Source organism: Carya illinoinensis, chromosome 2, assembly GCF_018687715.1.
Source record: "Carya illinoinensis cultivar Pawnee chromosome 2, C.illinoinensisPawnee_v1, whole genome shotgun sequence".
In the NCBI taxonomy this organism is placed as follows: Eukaryota; Viridiplantae; Streptophyta; class Magnoliopsida; order Fagales; family Juglandaceae; genus Carya; species Carya illinoinensis.
The window spans coordinates 4,247,512-4,264,784 of record NC_056753.1 but is presented as its reverse complement, the minus strand read 5'-3'; the positions used below and the strand labels follow the sequence as shown (position 1 = coordinate 4,264,784).

Here is a 17,273-nt window from a genome sequence, read left to right as displayed (position 1 = left end):
GTTAGGATTTCCACGCACTCCAAAGAAGCATGATTCTATTTTTGTTGTAGTGGATTGTTTCTAAAAAATGGCTCACTTCATTCCTTGTAGCAAGACTTCATATGCGTCAAAAGTCACTAGGTTGTACTTTAATGAAATTGTTAAGTTGTATGGTCTTCTTAAGACTATTGTTTCAGATAGGGATGCTTGTTTCACTAGTCATTTCTGGAGAACCCTATGGCATATGGTTGGCACTAAATTGAAATTATCCACTGCTTACCACCCTCAGACGGATGGCCAAACTGAAGTTGTTAACCGTAATTTTGGCAATTTATTAAGATGTTTGGTCCAGGAAAATCTTCAGAATTGGGATTTGATCCTACCTACAGCTCAAATTGCATATAACAGTTTTGTGAATCAGTCTTTAGGTATGAGTCCCTTTGAAGTTGTTCATGGTTATAAGCCTAGGAAGCCTTTAGATCTTATTTCTATGTCCCCACATGCTAGTGTGTCTATGTCAGCTGAGGCATTTGCACAACATCTTCATGACTTGCATTTTGAAATCAATAAACAAAGTGAAGCCAGTAATGCATCATATAAACTTCGAGCTGATTTGCATAAACGACATGTTGAATTTAATGTTGGGGATTATGTTATGGTCCAAATTAGACCAGAACGGCGTCCACCTGGATCCGCGTCCAAATTGCAGACACATAGTGCTGGTCCTTTTAAAATTTTAAAGCAAAACTGGTGTCCCCACTAGGAAGTACTAGAAGCCATTGAAGCATTAGCAATACCAATAGGCTTACAGTTGACCACCCATCTTGGCATACTGCATACCCTGTATAATTATTGAGTCTGATCCCATTACAATGGTAGAAAAGATGAAAAAGAATAGCTAGCTATTCTATTTGACATTAATTCATTTGTCAAATCTCTTACCCAAGTTCAAAATAGGCATGTAGGCAAACTCTGTTGCTCATATGTTGGCCAGATAGTGGAGAGGAGCCCGTGGTGATGTAGTGCGGTGGCATTGTGTGCCACAAATGCACGAGGGCATGCTTTGTTTAGACTAGGTAGAATCAGACTTCAATATCGGATTAGGTTTGATCGATTTGGACCAATATGATCATTTTTTTGTCACTAATTGTTTATTAGTGAAAAATATGCTTAACTCATACTACTTTAGCATAGATAATATAGACAATTAGTGTATTACATTATTCGGAGAGGAGAAAACCTGAAAATCAGTTGAGATATTTACACCCTCCAACAAGAGTCTCACACATTAATTATTATTTTTACTGTGAATAGAGAATTTCAAACGTCTCCCTTACATCTTTTGCCCAGCTCTCTCTGTCTCCCATTTCTGCCTCCCAAAGATTGCATGTGTGGAAATTAAAATTGCTACTTATGTTGAAAAGTTTAAACTGATGAGAAGAAATAGATTTTATTATATATATTTATGTCTTAACACCTATACGCTTAATCATGAACTAAATGTGTTCAACTCAAGCATTGTTTAGGGCTCTGCAATTCTATTTTATATTGTTTTCTTGATCTTGATCATGTTGAGCGATGTCATGGGACTTGATCAAGAACTTTTGAGAATTTGTATAGAGTTTCCTATAATAACCAATCTATTTCTTTCAACTTTGAGAGTACGTTGACAATTGCAACTTGGAGTTCTTGGCCATGGATTTTTGACTTGTGCCAAGTCCGAACACGATCTGTTGAGGAATCCAAAATAGACTTCATCATCAATCTTACCTTAGGTGAGCCCTAATTTTAATACTAGACTTTAGATCTCTGAAGTTGGAGAGTATAACTGCCAAAAACTGAATCACTTAGATTTCGATCAACCCTAAATAAAGGGTCCAACGTAGACCAAGAATAAACTTACAAACTCAAGTAAAACTCAACTCAACTCGATTAATGTTTGTAAACAAATTCACATTCTTATAATTATCTACTATACAATATGCATTCACAAATAACTATTACTACATCTACAAAAGAATTACATAAAAGTAATCCTAGAAATTAGTGGTTTCATCTAATTCATTATATTACCTTTACAATAAAAGTAATTTTATAATTTGATGAATCACAACAAATCACATTAGTTTATAAAATTATTTTTATAAAATTTTTTTGTAATTAAAATATTCCTCTTCATAAAGATCGTCAAGAGAGTTGTTCAAATGGTAAATGCCAATAAAATAATCTCATCTCATTACTTTTTTCAATGAGTAGGTACTGATTGGTCATTTGAATTTTTCATCTCAAATATAAAATTCTCATCTCATTATTATAATTTTTTCAAATTTCTATATAAAATATAATAAACAATTTAACTTATTTTTAACTTTTTCAAATCTTAAAATAATAATAATATTAAAATATAATACTTTAATATTTAATTTTAAAACTTAAAATTTTTGTCTGATAATTTTTAATAGTCAATCAGAACTCAAATATAAAAAGAAAAAGAATGGAAATCTTTTAACATGAGATATCTGAATCAATAATGGCAAGAAAGGACGAGGAATATTTTAACTTGTCAAAAACTCCAATGCTATTTTCTCTTTCGAAATCTAGAACTCTGAGAGCCGACATATGCAATATCCACGAGCGCGCAGAGTGACTACCGACGGAGTCCGTGACCCCCAAGATATGAGTTGACTGACCACTACGGCAACATCGGATCCCTTGCAAGCAGCGTATTGGCCGCCCACGTGCAACATGCCCCGGCTGACCAGACAGCTTGAAAAAGTACTCTCTCTGTTTGAGGCTGACAAGCCTATGCCCAGCATCTAACCATCGATCCCACCCGGTCCCATCCCTGATTTATAAATTCATATAGGAAGGACCCCATGCAACTCAGTTGCTTCATATTTTGCAGACTAACCGCAGCACGTACAGTTTCTGATATTTTATTCTCAGGGTAGTGCTAGGGCTACCGCTGGGGCTCCCGCTGGGAGCTCCCATTAGGTCAAAAAAATTTTTTTTTTTTTGTTTTTTTTTACATCATTTTTTTAATATTTTTAAATATTTAAAAAAATATAAAAAATGTATAATAATATTAAACAATTTTTACTTAATCACTAAGAAAAAAAAAAAAAAAACTGAGAGCGGTAGCTTCCAACGGGATCCTCCAGCAGGAATCTAGCATTTTCCTTTATTCTCATCTCATTTTTTGTACAATCTGATTCCATTACTAGTAAATTCCAGTACACTCATTATGATGACTGTTTTGGTTTTAGCTTTCTTTTTAATTAATTGTTACCGGACAAAGTTGAAAATGATGGGTGTGCATAAAAATTTATCAAATTATCTAATAATTCATTTTGCCAAAAGTTTATGATCTGATTGGTATAATCTATAGTCTTCAAATTGGAGTTTTGGAATTCGAAACTTCCTCTTCTGAACGCATTAAAAAAAAAAAAAATCATCTTTAACCAAAGCATAGTAAATATATAACTTCACACTCATAATTTTGTTGATTTAGCTGAAAATGGTATTGGAAAAAGCATGTTAATTACATCCAGATGATCATCACCCTGATAATTGATATTATATATTTACTTTCTGCTATGGTTATAAAATTAATTTGTAGGGTTTTTGAGGCTTCAAATGAAAGGAAGCTAGCTAGCATTGCATGTGATCATGATAGACAGATGCAAGTAGTGCTGCAGATGACAGTTAAGGACTGAGGGAGTCAACCCATTTTTCCCTGACGACATACTTCTGATGAGAATCTGATCAGGTCCATGCAGCAGCTTACATATATAGGACCAGACCTCAATCTCCAAATCCCACCATATTTGATCTATTTTAAACCCCCACATACAAAACAAGAAGCATCCGCGCTTCTACCTTACTTTGTCGTTTTCCTCATTTTATATTTTCATAACTCTCTCGCGCGCACGAGCTTCTTACCTGGAGATCTCCACCCAGAAGCTACCTCTCCCTTTCTTCTTCACCCTTCTTCACCCTTTAAATCCACTTCCCTCTTCCTCAATCTCATTCCCATTCTCTCCCTTTCTCACACCCTCTCTCAAGTTCTTATTTTTCCTCTCTCTTTCTGATCTTCTCTGCTAGCTAGCTACTGCAAGCTTCATACATAGTAGGCTAATCCACAAGATGAATGTGCAACAAAGAAAAACTCCTGCAAATGAGCGTAAAAAGCCCAGAATGCTGAAAGATTTCCTCAGCGAAAGCTCAGATTCATGTCCTTCAGGTGCCGGATTCAAATCCTTTCCTACACAGCCATTCAGTGGAGCTGGTACTACTTGCAGTCATGATCAGTGCCATTCAAATCCAAACATGAAAACGATGAAGTTACTCAGAAGCCGATCAAAAGCTGCATCAGCAGCCACAATCTCAGCCGTCCAAGCCCTGATTAACGCGTTTAAGAAATACCCTCCGATGTTCCAGTCGAGAAAGAAGTACTACTTGAGCAGCAACGAGGCCGGAAGGAGCACTAGCGATATCAATGGAGCCAAAATCAGGTTCAGAGTCAAAGACATCGTACGGTGGTCATCGTTCAAGGACTTGGTGGAGGAGAAATCTAGGACCTTGGATGTCGATTCCTCACCCGATGATCATCATCATCATCAGCAGCAGCAGCAGTACTATTACTACTGCACCACCACCAACAGTAGTAATACGACCTGCAGTTCTTCCTCCAATGGCTCCAGTTGGTGCGAAAGCGATTTCACCTCCTCCGAGTATTTACGGTCGTCGTCCAGCTGGCACGGTAAGTCAAAGGAGTGCGTTGAACACGAGGTCAAAGCTGGTAAAAAATATTTACCATCTGTCGGTAGGGATTGCCTGGAGGTGACAGCAGGGACAGAATCTTACGCTGACATGGAAGTGGGACCCAAGGTGAGAACAATTATTTAGTGCCTCGCGTTTATACTTTTTAATAAAAATTCGCTTTTGTCCTCTGTTGAGGGTCTTTCACTTGATTAAAAATAATATATCTAGTCGTGAATTATGTAATTATTATATAATGATTTTAGAAAATTAATTTTTTAAATATGAATTACGTATTTATTTATTTTTTAAAAAATAATTATTTAATATTATTTATATAGGAATAATCTTTAAATATATTATTCTAAACAATAAAATTGTATTTAATTATTGATAAAAATAATTTTAATATAATATATATTAATGGGCTGGTCGCTGAAAAGTACAAGATAACATTGATTAAAATAAATATATAAAATAGGGATGGCGGTCCAACAAATAATGCAAAATAATTATTATATATACTTTTTGACTAAGCAATATGTTTTTTTGTTCCCTATGTATTTACTATTTTCTATCCAAAAACACACAGTTTCATGGCATTTTTTGGTGTCAATTTCTTTTTTTATTTGTAATTTTTGTCTCATTAGGGACAATTGCTTAAAGTTTAATTTTATCACATTAGACAAAAGAGAAGTTGGGGAGGAACGAGGAAGTTTCTTTTTATAAAATCAGATTCTTAAATGAAAACTATTTAATATATAGGAATTATTTTTACAATTTTAAGATTCTTGCACATATATAAAAATGAGAAAATATAAAACACACATGAAAAAAAATTATTTTTTAATATTAAACTCTACTCTTTTTTAAATAAAATATGCATATATGCATACACTAAAATTACATCATATATACTAAAAAACATGTCGTTTTTTTAAAATAATATTGGTTATTGTTTCCGAATAAATATTTTTTGAATTTTTCAGAACATGATTAAGTTTAATTATAATATCGGTTGAAGACTTCTTATATGAGTCTCACACATAATTGGAAGATTAAATAGAAGTGGAGAGGATGCTTGAAAAGTTTCTAAATAATTCATTAGTTTCCCCAACCCATTTTGTTTTATGTGTAATATTCAGTATTTTATACTGTTTTAGTGTTTTCATGACATTGTTACCAATTTTGATTTGCTGTAACGTACAGATGGATCAGTCGGAATTGGAGGAGAAGGAACAGCAAAGCCCAGTTTCAGTGCTTGATTTTCAAGATGGGGAGAATGAAGAGCCATTCTCGGCTTTTACTCGAAGCCTTGCCTGTGTAGAGAGTAAGTTCCATCTCTGCCATGACCTACGTATATATATATATATATATATATTAATGTTATGTTCATATATAGGAACAAAATGTTGACAAACAATGATGTTTTTCTAACAGGGACAAGACAAAACCTCATGCAAAAGATCCAGCGGTTTGAGAGTCTTGTTAAACCGGAGTCTTTCGACTTAGAGGAATGGATGTCAATGGAAGAAAATACCGAATTCGGAGAAGTACACCATGATAATAATAAGGATGATGAAGATGAGGAAGAAGAACCAAATGAACTTGACAAGAAGGTGAGAGAGCTGGTGAATCATGTCAAAGTAGATATTGGCAAGGCCAAAGTGGAACATGAACTGGTACTGTTGGATTTCTTTCTTGAACAGTTGAGTACAAAGAAATGTGAAACAAAGAAGGATGTTGATGATGAGTTTGAAAGGGAGATGGTGAGCATGGCAAAAGCCTGGACGAGAGGGGAACATAATGGGTTATATGAATGGGAGTTAGGGCATAAGAGGGAGGCTTACGTTAGAGAGATGGATAGGAGAGAAAGGTGGAGCAAATTCGAAGAGGAGCAACAGGAAGTGGCATTGGAAATTGAGACTCAGGTTTTGGGGTTCTTGGTGGATGAGGTTTTTGTTGATCTCTTCTTACGGTGAGAATGTCTATAATCTAATGGCCGCTGGCATTTCTCAAACATTGCGCCAATCAGACGATGCCATATCAAGAAATGCTTAAAAATATGATGGTTATAATGTGTATAGGGAATAATACTTTTTCAGTGACAAAACATCATTATTAATCGAATTCTTCTATATATAATCATTTTTGTATATTTTTTATGCATTCAATTAATGTGATTGGCCTAAACAATTAATTTATATTAAAAAAAGTGACACAATCAATCACATTAATAAAGTGTATAAAGAATATATAAAAATGACTGCATATATAGTTTTTGTTATCATCTCAATATAGTCTTATTGATGAAGTAGTACTATTTCAATTTTGGCATGTACCTATGATAGAAGAGATTCTTTTAACATTGGAAGGCATAACTCATGCACAATTTTGTAGGGTCTTTGCAACTTATCTTTTGTTTAGCAAATAAACAAGGAAGAACAATTATTTTGTTTTTTGTCCTTTTATCAGATAAGATCTTAATGAAAAAGTACTGAGTTTCCATCTTCTTCGTTTTTTCCCCCCTAATCAAATAGGATATTTCTAATACATTATTCTGACTATTAAGGATACGTAGTATATGAGATTTTACATTATTTGAGAAGAAAAAATTATTACTCTTTTTAATGCATAGTTTTAATGGGATCTAATTATATAATTGACTAATCATTTTTTAATATAGACCCAGATATAACTTGGGCCCCCATCAGGGCGTTATAATATTATCCAATTTTATTAATCAGCCATCTCTTTTAGCGTATTAATACACTTTAAGTAGAAAAAAAACTAAAGTTTCAAAAAACCATTAAAGCCAAAATAGAGAAAATTACAAGGTAAAATATGTAGTAGAGCTAGAAAAATATCTAGAAAGACGGTATCTAATGTTAGAAATGAGGCAACATGATGGATCAAAAATGTAGAGCCGAAATGTGTTTGGAAAAGTGAGCAGCAAATGAAAATGTAGCCTCCACACCCACGGCTCCCACGTTAGCTAGGAATAGAGAAATAATATTTGTAGTCATTAAGTGTATAAATATCATGTAATCATTTTAAAAAAATGAATAAACATAAAATTTATATATAAAAAAATTAATTTTTTAATAATAAATCTTACTCTTTTTTAAAATAATTGTGCGATAATTAGACACTATAACTCTATATAGAATTAATCTTACGAAAATATGATTTGAGATAATGGGTAAGAAAGAAGGCCAAGAATATCTCTCCGCATATCGAAAAACCCTGTGAGAGATATAGTGAAGGGAATGTTGTTTTCATAGAGCCCTTGGGCCTCGGGCCTTGGACCTTAATGCATGGTGTTCTAGTTAGGCTGTTTTAGCTGAATATTTTTGGATGGACATATAATATAATGCCACGTTCGGGTATTTATCTCAATTTATTTTATTACATCTCATCTTATTATATTTAATTTTTTTTAATATTTAATTTTTCTATTTAATTATTATCTAATCATTATAATTTTTTTAAATTTTCAAACAATAATATCATTTTAAGTAAAATATTTTAACTCAAATCATTTTATTACTATTTACAGACTTTTCATTTCATCTCAACATCGAAAACTAGACTCACGTAAGTTTTTGTGTTTAAAATAAGGGTTGAATATTGTTAATTCTGTCTATGGATTTTGCTTTCTTCAAACAACTTCTCTCAGTTTTTCAAATTTTATCATTTTTTAGTTTGATCAAACTATCATTCATCAACTCCTTCCATCCAAAGGGGCCCTGTCGCCATGGTTGCCTCGGTTTCAACCTATTGACCTCTTTGTAGCTTGGGACTTGTTTGGAAATAATCTCATACCAAAATTCTTAATCTCATGATTTCATCTCATCTCATTCTTAAAAATAATTTAAATACAAAATTTTCAATCTAATCATTACAAATTTTTCAAACTTTCAAATAAAAAATAATTCAACATTTTCAAATCCTCAAACAAAAATAATATTATAAAACTATATTTTAATAATATTTTAATTTTATAATATTTTTTATTCAACTTTTTATCTCTCTTTTATCAAAATCTAAAAAATACTTAACTCAAACTATCTCACTATTATTTATAAATTAGTTTACTACTATTTACAAAATTTTTATCTCATCTCACTCCCCGAACGAACCGTTATACTATAGTAGTAATACAAGATGACATCTTAATTATAATATTTTTCTATGATTCAATTACCCGCATATTTAGCAAAGCTCTTCGACTCTTTAATCTGATTAGAATTTAGATAATCTCATAGACTAATCTAGATCCATATTAATATAGCTAGAAGACACCTGCGAGCTAGCTAGCTAGCATGTGCTAATGATCGCAAAGGGATCATCATGAGACTCATGATATGTGACATCATGTTCTTGGGCATTCATCATAAGCAAAACATTCGGGAAATCAGGCTAATTTTCATAAATCTCTATGTTTTGTATTTATTTGTATATCCATATTAATATATAATATTACAACTACAAACTCTGATCCCAATTAAATTGTTTGAATCATGTTACCAAAGATCAATTTCTTGTTTTTATATATATGAAGTAATTATGACAACATGACTTCCATGTGCACCAAAAGGGTACTGCGGGTGCATGCATGCATGAGCCAGCGGCCACCCTGGTTTGTAGCTTTGGTCAATGGGTGAGAGTTGATAATTAATTCCTATAATAACGATAATAGTATATATTAATAGTATTAATTTTTTAGCTGCATAATTAATTTTCTGTAACCCAAAATAGAAAATATTTTTGAAAGTAAAGCAAATATTTTAGGCCTTCATGTTATGGTTGGCAAATCCTAGTGTATAATATGTAATTTCTTCAATTTGATACGCCACATCATGTGTTCAATTATAATTGAAGACTTTAATAAAAAGATTAACGTACGTCAAAAAAGGAAAAATATCACAACTGTTCATGTGTGTAAAACCCACGATATTTTAAAAACCCATTTGATGAAGTTTCCATATATATTAAAGAAAAATGATATAGTCATAAAAGAATTTCATAAAAGTAAACTAAAAATTTGACGTGTTTTAATGTAGTACGTCTAATTGTAAAATTACTTTTAAAGAAATGCTTTAGCCACAAGTTAATGTGCCTTGATATGATACGTTAGATTATAAAGTTACTTTTACTATAAATTAGATTTAATATACTGTCATATGAAATCAAGTCAGTTTATGAATTTATTTTTATAAAATATATTTATAGTTTTAACACATCTTTTACTTTTCTTATAAAGTAAATATAACAGATTATATAAAAACTATTTAAATGGTAGGTCTACTGTAAGTTCTTGACAAAGTAGCACACCATTTTAACATGAATAATGTTATTTGGCCGTCTTAAATTTATTTCTTACATGATCTTCTTGACTTGGCACCAATGGTAGTGCCATGTAATTTATTAAAAACATAAACACAAAAGGAGTAGAAGGAATACCTACGGTTTCAATCTCTCTCTTTTTTTTTTTTTTTTTTTTGTATTTTCGGACATCCCTTTGTTTTCAATATATATTTATTTAATAAACTACATGGATGATATGTCAAGATGACCCCCTAAATGATAAGTTTCAAATGACTCAATAGCAATATTCATTGATCCGTGTATGACATATCAAGGCATCAAATAAGTAGCTTTAAGTTTGAACTCTAAGTGAGAGAGAAATTACTATTTTAGTCTTCTCTTGTTTTCTCTCTAAGGTACAAGGTGAAGTTTCATGGCAGGCTCTAGTGTTTATTGCTTGGGCTGTAGTTATAGTGATCGAAAATGGAATAAATTCAAGAGAGATGGAGTAAACTGCGATTAACAGAGAGTGAGGCAAGTGTGTTGGAATTGGATGATGAGGAGAGTGTGCTGGAATTGGATGATGAGGGGTGACTGAGATGAAGGAGAAGGGTGACCAAAGTTTGGTGGGGAAGGTGTTTACAGATCGCATGGTGAGTAAGGACGTGCTTGCTTCAACAATGGCCAAAGTGTGGAGGATAAGTAAATAGGTTGTTTTTCATGAGTGTGGATCAAATATATTTACTGTGATGTTTGCTACACGTGCTGATAAGGAAAAAGTGTTATATGAGAAATCATGGTTGTTTGATAACGGTTTGTTTGCATCTAAGTTATTTGATGGGTTTAACCAGCCAAGTAAGATTCATTTTGACTATGAGGAATTTTGGATGCAGCTTCATAATTTGCCTTTTGCATTCATGAATAGAGTGTATGGGGAGAAGATAGGGATGACAATTGGGAAAGTTCTGGAAGTGGATCTCCTGGATGATGGTATAGAGTGGGGCAAGTTTTTGAGAATCAAGATTGAATTGAAGCTACATCAAGCACTGGCTATAGGGAGAATGACTAGTGTGCAAGGGGATAAAGTGTGGATTCCCATTAAATACGAAAAATTGCCAAAAGTCTATTTTATGTGCGGTTATCTAGTTCATGAAGCAGATGGTTGCATGTCTAAAAGTGAGAGTTTGTCTCAGCATGCTAAAAAGACTCAACAATTTAATTCGTGGCTTCGTGCGGCTCCTGCTTTAATCAAAAGGAATTACTCTAATGGGAAGTTTAGTAATGGTGATGGCGAGAAGTGGAAGAAGGGTCCAGTGTAAAGTGGGGAATTAGAAACTGGTTCGGGGAACTAGAATGGCGAAAATCCAGGATCTAATTTAAGTTCAAATATGAATTTAGATGAGGATGAGAGTGTTGATTTTGTAGCATGTACAAATCAACAAGGGTATTGTGACGCCCCCAAATTCCGTTTGGGATCGGACGGACATTTGAAGCGTCGAGACATGCAACACAAGGTTACCTGCCCCCGTTCATGACATATAAGATGCAATATTCCTAATATGCATCTAACAATATGCAATATTCGCAGCGGATAAATTTTTTTCTTTAGCAATACTATGCACCAAATTGAAAATATCTCAAATGCTTAAAACATACTTCATACATAAAAATCCATTGAACAACTAAGATCACAACACTAGTCCAAAATGGTTATGATCCAAAAAGTAGTAGAGATGCAACTCAATCGTACAAGTAGTAATTTACGTTAATTACTATATCAACATTTATGTCGCACCGTCACTTAGTCAACTGTGTCTAGTTGATCAACTCCTGATTCTCTTTCAGGTCCTGTAACAAGATCTACCATTCGGGGGGAATGGTAGTTGGGACTACCAAAATGAGATTTGATTACAAATCTCAGTAAGTTAACAAAAAACTTCCACACAAGCTAATGATGCATGGATGACAGTAAAAGTATAAATGCATAATCAAATTCATAAGTAATTAAAGTATAACTTGGAGTATAACATAGCATAATTGACATAACTTAAATTGAAACATGAACTGAACTTGACTTGACATGAACTTGATCTGAAACTTGACTTAGCATGAACTTGCTTTGAAACTTGAATTAACATGAAAAATACATACTCCACAGTTGTTGTGGCCCCATGTATTTTACGTGTAAATACATACTCTACAGTTGTTGTGGCCCCATTTATTCTACGCAAACTTGACTTAACATGAAAAATACATACTCCACAGTTGTTGTGGCCCCATGTATTATACATATAAATACATACTCCACAGTTGTTGTGGCCCCATTTATTCTACACAAACTTGACTTAACATGAAAAATACATACTCCACAGTTGTTGTGGCCCCATGTATTCTACGTGTAAATACATACTCCACAGTTGTTGTGGTCCCATGTATTCTACACATCACAATTGTAGTTAAATACATACTCCACAGTTGTTGTGGCCCCATGTATTCTACACAAACATAATGTACTCAAGATGAAACGTGACTGGAATACAAAAGGACTAAAGCCCTGACGTAACATAACGTGACTTGAACATAACTTGAAATACATGACCAACTTGAGATAGAAACATTTCGTAACATGGCATAACATATAATAAACAACATATTTAACATGACATATTTGCAACAGTGAATATTACATGACTTGACATACATATAATAGATGGCATACTTAGCATGACGTACTTGTAATGTACAGTAATACATAACAGAATATATTATGTAACAGATAAAAATTGATGACAGAATAAATTCTGTATAATAGATAATTACGTGATAACTTGGCATGGCATGACATATATGATAACACACATACATACACTGTAGTTCTTTTACTTAGCACACATACACAGTAGACTGCTAGTAAGTTAAAAGCTAACTTACCTCGATCTCCGCGTTTCTTATAAAACTTCAAGTGCGATCACGAGGAACTGTAATTAGTGATTCTAAAAGTTAGAACTAAATCACTAAAAATTTGAAATATGAAAAATACTAACTTAAAGAGTAAAATTTTTATTTTAGTCTCTACATGTGGAAAAATGACCGTTTTACCCATAACTTAAGGATTTTGCATACTAACTCCAAAAGTTTCCAAAATTTACATTTCTCATGTAAATTTTGTCCTAAATTTAAATATCAACTCAGAAAAATTTAAAACAAAACACAACTATGAAGAACACACTATGGCTGAAACATCCATAGGCCATTTCCCTTGATTTTTGTTGCAATTCCTTCCAACTTCAAAACTCATGCTTAAACCAAAATTTTGCAACAAACATCTTCCAATCCTAAGTTCAAAACCATATTTAAAACATCCATTTAGAAAAAGCTAATAATTAACACCAAACTTTTTTGTAAAAAGATCCAAGCACTTGAATCACAAGTTTTGACCTTAAATCAAAACATCTCCAAGAATTTCAAAAATCAAATCTTACTTCTAACATATTCATAATATCATCCTAACATCAACCATGCTTTAAATCATCAAACTAAAGTCACCAAAATCACAAAATAACATTTGGAGTTTTTGGTTTTACACTTAGTCCAAAAACAGAAACTTTTTCCTCAACTAGTTTTGATAAATCTCTTGATCTATGACTTATAAATATATGATCTTCAAACTAAACCATCACATGGTTTAAAAAGATGTCCTAAAACATATATAAGCTTCTAATTCAAGATCACATGGTTAGAAATTAACCAAAACATAAATTTAGCCAAGAATATCCACACTTTGGCTTATTTGAATATCTATTTACATAAAATTTCATATCTTTGACACTAACATCAAATATTTTAAAAATAATAATATAACATGTATATAAGATACTTAAGATCCTCCAATAAAATTATTAAAGTCATTAGAATAGGTTTAAACCACCAAAGAGTTAAACTTTCTCAAAATAGAAACTGTTTTTCTTCTTCTAGTTTCTAAGTTTCTAAATCTAAGAAAATCTTTCATCAAAACCTTTAATCATGCAAAACTCCTCAACCAATAGTCACATATACATGTTAACAATACTCCATAAAAATTTTGGATCAATATCTATCCATTAGCTTGGTCAAAAACTCCAAACTATAACATATTCTCCAGTTTATCTCCCAGAATGACCTTTCTATAGTTTACACAATATTTGACTGACCAAATGATCTTCAAATGGGGCAAATAAGATATCCATGTAAACTAGACTCAAAAAAGAACAACTTATATGAAGGAGACTGTATGATAAAACACTTACAAAAACTTCGAAATGGGTGTACAAAAGACCTCCTAAAAGCTGTCCGAGAGAGAGTGTTTGATATTCTTTCAATGGAAAGTGTAAATGAAGATAATTTCGTGGGGAGAGGTGGCTGGAGATACTTATGGATGAGATATGGAAGAGATGAGGCTGGAGTTGAGAGTTGAGTGTAGTTTTCTCCTACCCAAAAAAAATCTATAAATGATTATCTTATAATATTCTATCCAATAATATCTAAAAAAAAATCAACTTAAGATATTTTTATCTAATAATATCTATCAATTCAAAATATTTTTACCCAATAATATTCACGAAAATTACCTCAAGATATTTCTTTTTATCCAATAATATCTACAGTTTTGAACAGACGTTTTGTCTGAAAATATGAAAAAATGTTATTGCGCCATAAGACTTTAAATAACCCTCCGAGTCTAATGGCACAAACCATAATATATTTTGACACTTCTAACTATCTCCAATAATCAAAAATACACTTATGATACCATAGTAAATAATAACACTAACTATATAGTTAGACAAAAACCTATACGATTAATGGATTCGTGAAAACTTATGAGGTTTTCACGAGGTTCCTAAAGTTAATAGAAATTTCACAATTGAATTTCTAACGGGCTGTTACAGGTATGATATGAAGGCAGCTAGAAATGATAAGAGTTCCAAAGGAGTAGAAGGGTTGGAAGATAAAAATAGTAAACAAACAATAGATTTTGAGGAGGCGGTTTCGGGAGAAGTTAAACAAAATTCAACTTTGCAAAAGAAGGAAGTAAATAAGGATGTAGGGCTGGGCCAGGGGTTGGGTTTGAGTCTGGAGTTAGATCAACTTATTGGGGCCCAAACTATAAGTGAAATATGTGACAAAAGACAATGCAAGATGAAGGTGGCTAATACAGGAGACGAGCCTAAGTTATGTGCTGAGAATAATCTACATGATCAAGATAGAAGGCCCATGAGTACTAGAGGGGGGTGGAAAAAACGTGCTAGAGGGAAAGGTGTGGTTACTAATAAAAAGTCTTAGACATGGTAAAAAAGAGGGGATTAGTCAATGAAGAGTACGGTGGTGATGGGGAGGCAGATAGAAAAAGATTAAAAGTCAATGAGGAGAGAGTCTTTTTTAGTGCAAATTCGAATTTGGCGGTGGCTGCTTAGCAGCGTGCGCCACCAAGAGCAATAAAAACCTTGAGCTGGAATTGTCGAGAGCTTAGTAACCCCTATGCAGTTCATGACCTTCACAACCTAGTGAAGGATAAGAGACTATATTTGATTTTTTTTATGGAAACCAAGTTAGATTCATATAGATGGAAATATCTTAAGAGGAAATGGAAGTTTGAGGGATGTTTTATTGTTAATCCATTAGGAAGAAGTGGAGGGTTGGTTTTATTATGGAAGTTTGAAACTGAGGTGTCAATTCAATCTTACTCTAGATTTCATATAAATGCAAAAATTAAGATTGATAAGGAGGAAAATGAATGGCAGTTTACTGACTTTTATGGACATCCAGAGGTTAGTAAGAGGCAAGAGTCATGAGACATTTTACTGTCTTTAAAACCTTCTAATCTGATGCCTTGGTTTGTTTGTGGGGATTTTAACGAAATATTACCTCAAGATGAAAAGAAATGAGGGAATGTGAGAAGTGAAGCATAGATGAACAAGTTTAGACATGTGGTAGAGATGAGGGAATTGTTTGACTTGGGATGGTCAGATTCAAAATTTACCTAGTGCAATATACATAAGGATGAAACTTTTACTGTAGAAAGACTAGATAGAGGGTTAGCAAATAGAGAATGACTGGTCTGTTTTAATTCAATTAGGGTTGAAATTCTGGTTGCTACAAGCTCGGATCACAGACCTTTGTGTTTTTTATATGGGAAGCAATCTGCCTACTTAAGAGGATGTCAGCAATTCTTTAAGTATGAAGTGGGTAAAGATGAAGGATGCAAAAATCTTATAAGTGAGATATGGATGCAAGAGAGTACAAGTGAAGACCCTGTTAGAGAAGTACAACAAAACCTCAAGACTTGTAGAGTGTCTTTACCAAGATGGAAAAGAGCTTCTAGTTCAAATTTTGAAAAGGAATTAAAACAGAAGTCTGCTCTTCATAAACAATTGCAGGATGATGAAAACTGGTATAATGAAGAGGAGATTGTGAAGTTACAAGATGAAGTGGGGGTTTTACTTCAGAAAGTGGATCTCAAATGGAGGCAAAGGGCAAAAAAACATTGGTACCAAGAGGGGGATAGAAATACAAGGTTCTTCCATGCCTGTGCAACACAAAGGAAGAAAAAGAATTATGTTAAACAAGTTAAAGATTTTGAAGGAATTTTGAGAAGTGAAGAGTCTGATATTGCTTTTGCATTCAAGGATCATTTTGAGAAGATTTATTCATCCACGAGTCTAAGGGTAGCAGACATTGAGGACTGTTTGCATTGTATTGATAGTAGAGTGACAAGAGGGATGAATGATGATATTGTAGCTCCTTTTTTTGCAAGTGGAGGTACTATAAGCTCTACAACAGATGGGGCCTTTAAAATCCCCTGGCCCAGATGGGTTTGGAGTAGATTTTTATCAACATCATTGGGAAGCTATGGGTCCTAAAGTATGTATGGCTGTACTAAAGGTGCTAAATGGGAGACCTATTTCATTATGTAATGTATTGTACAAGCTTATAGCTAAGGTGTTAGCAAATAGGCTTAAGGATGTATTACCACATATAATTTCTAGTCTGCATAGTGCTTTTGTTTCAAGTAGATCAATAATTGACAATGTAATGGTGGCCTATAAGATCCTTCATACCATGAAGCAAGACAAAAAGGAACAGAGGGAAGCAGGGCACTAAAGCTTGACATGTCAAAAGCATATGATAGAATTGAGTGGGCATTTCTGGTGTCTATCATGGAGAAGCTGGGTTTTTGTGACAAA

The 17,273-nt window shown here is 33.1% G+C and overlaps 3 protein-coding genes across 3 annotated transcripts; all 3 read left to right on the top strand.

Moving 5' to 3' along the window:
- Positions 1-3,799: 3,799 nt before the first annotated feature.
- LOC122297793 lies at positions 3,800-6,896 on the top strand. The gene is made up of 3 exons (XM_043107989.1): positions 3,800-4,869; positions 5,950-6,070; positions 6,181-6,896. Exons 1-3 carry the CDS (start codon positions 4,126-4,128, stop codon positions 6,720-6,722), a joined length of 1,407 nt encoding a protein of 468 aa, XP_042963923.1. The 5' UTR covers positions 3,800-4,125; the 3' UTR covers positions 6,723-6,896.
- Positions 6,897-10,799: 3,903 nt separating this feature from the next.
- Positions 10,800-11,369, top strand: LOC122301624. Its single transcript, XM_043113027.1, has one exon. The coding sequence runs from the start codon at positions 10,800-10,802 to the stop codon at positions 11,367-11,369; it is 570 nt and encodes a 189-aa protein (XP_042968961.1).
- On the top strand, positions 10,977-15,445 carry LOC122297783. Its single transcript, XM_043107978.1, has 2 exons — positions 10,977-11,494; positions 14,979-15,445. The coding sequence occupies exons 1-2, from the start codon at positions 11,439-11,441 to the stop codon at positions 15,370-15,372; spliced, it is 450 nt and encodes a 149-aa protein (XP_042963912.1). The 5' UTR covers positions 10,977-11,438; the 3' UTR covers positions 15,373-15,445.
- The last annotated feature ends 1,828 nt before the right edge of the window (positions 15,446-17,273 follow it).

Bases quoted from the DNA above. Each gene is read 5' to 3' on its own strand.
- LOC122301624 (XM_043113027.1), top strand. From the start codon at position 10,800: ATGTTTGCTACACGTGCTGATAAGGAAAAAGTGTTATATGAGAAATCA.
- LOC122297793 (XM_043107989.1), top strand. From the start codon at position 4,126: ATGAATGTGCAACAAAGAAAAACTCCTGCAAATGAGCGTAAAAAGCCC. The intron at 4,870-5,949 runs GTGAGAACAATT...TGTAACGTACAG, and splicing joins ACATGGAAGTGGGACCCAAG to ATGGATCAGTCGGAATTGGA. The intron at 6,071-6,180 runs GTAAGTTCCATC...TTTTTCTAACAG, and splicing joins AAGCCTTGCCTGTGTAGAGA to GGACAAGACAAAACCTCATG.
- LOC122297783 (XM_043107978.1), top strand. From the start codon at position 11,439: ATGAATTTAGATGAGGATGAGAGTGTTGATTTTGTAGCATGTACAAAT. The intron at 11,495-14,978 runs GTATTGTGACGC...GGGCTGTTACAG, and splicing joins GCATGTACAAATCAACAAGG to GTATGATATGAAGGCAGCTA.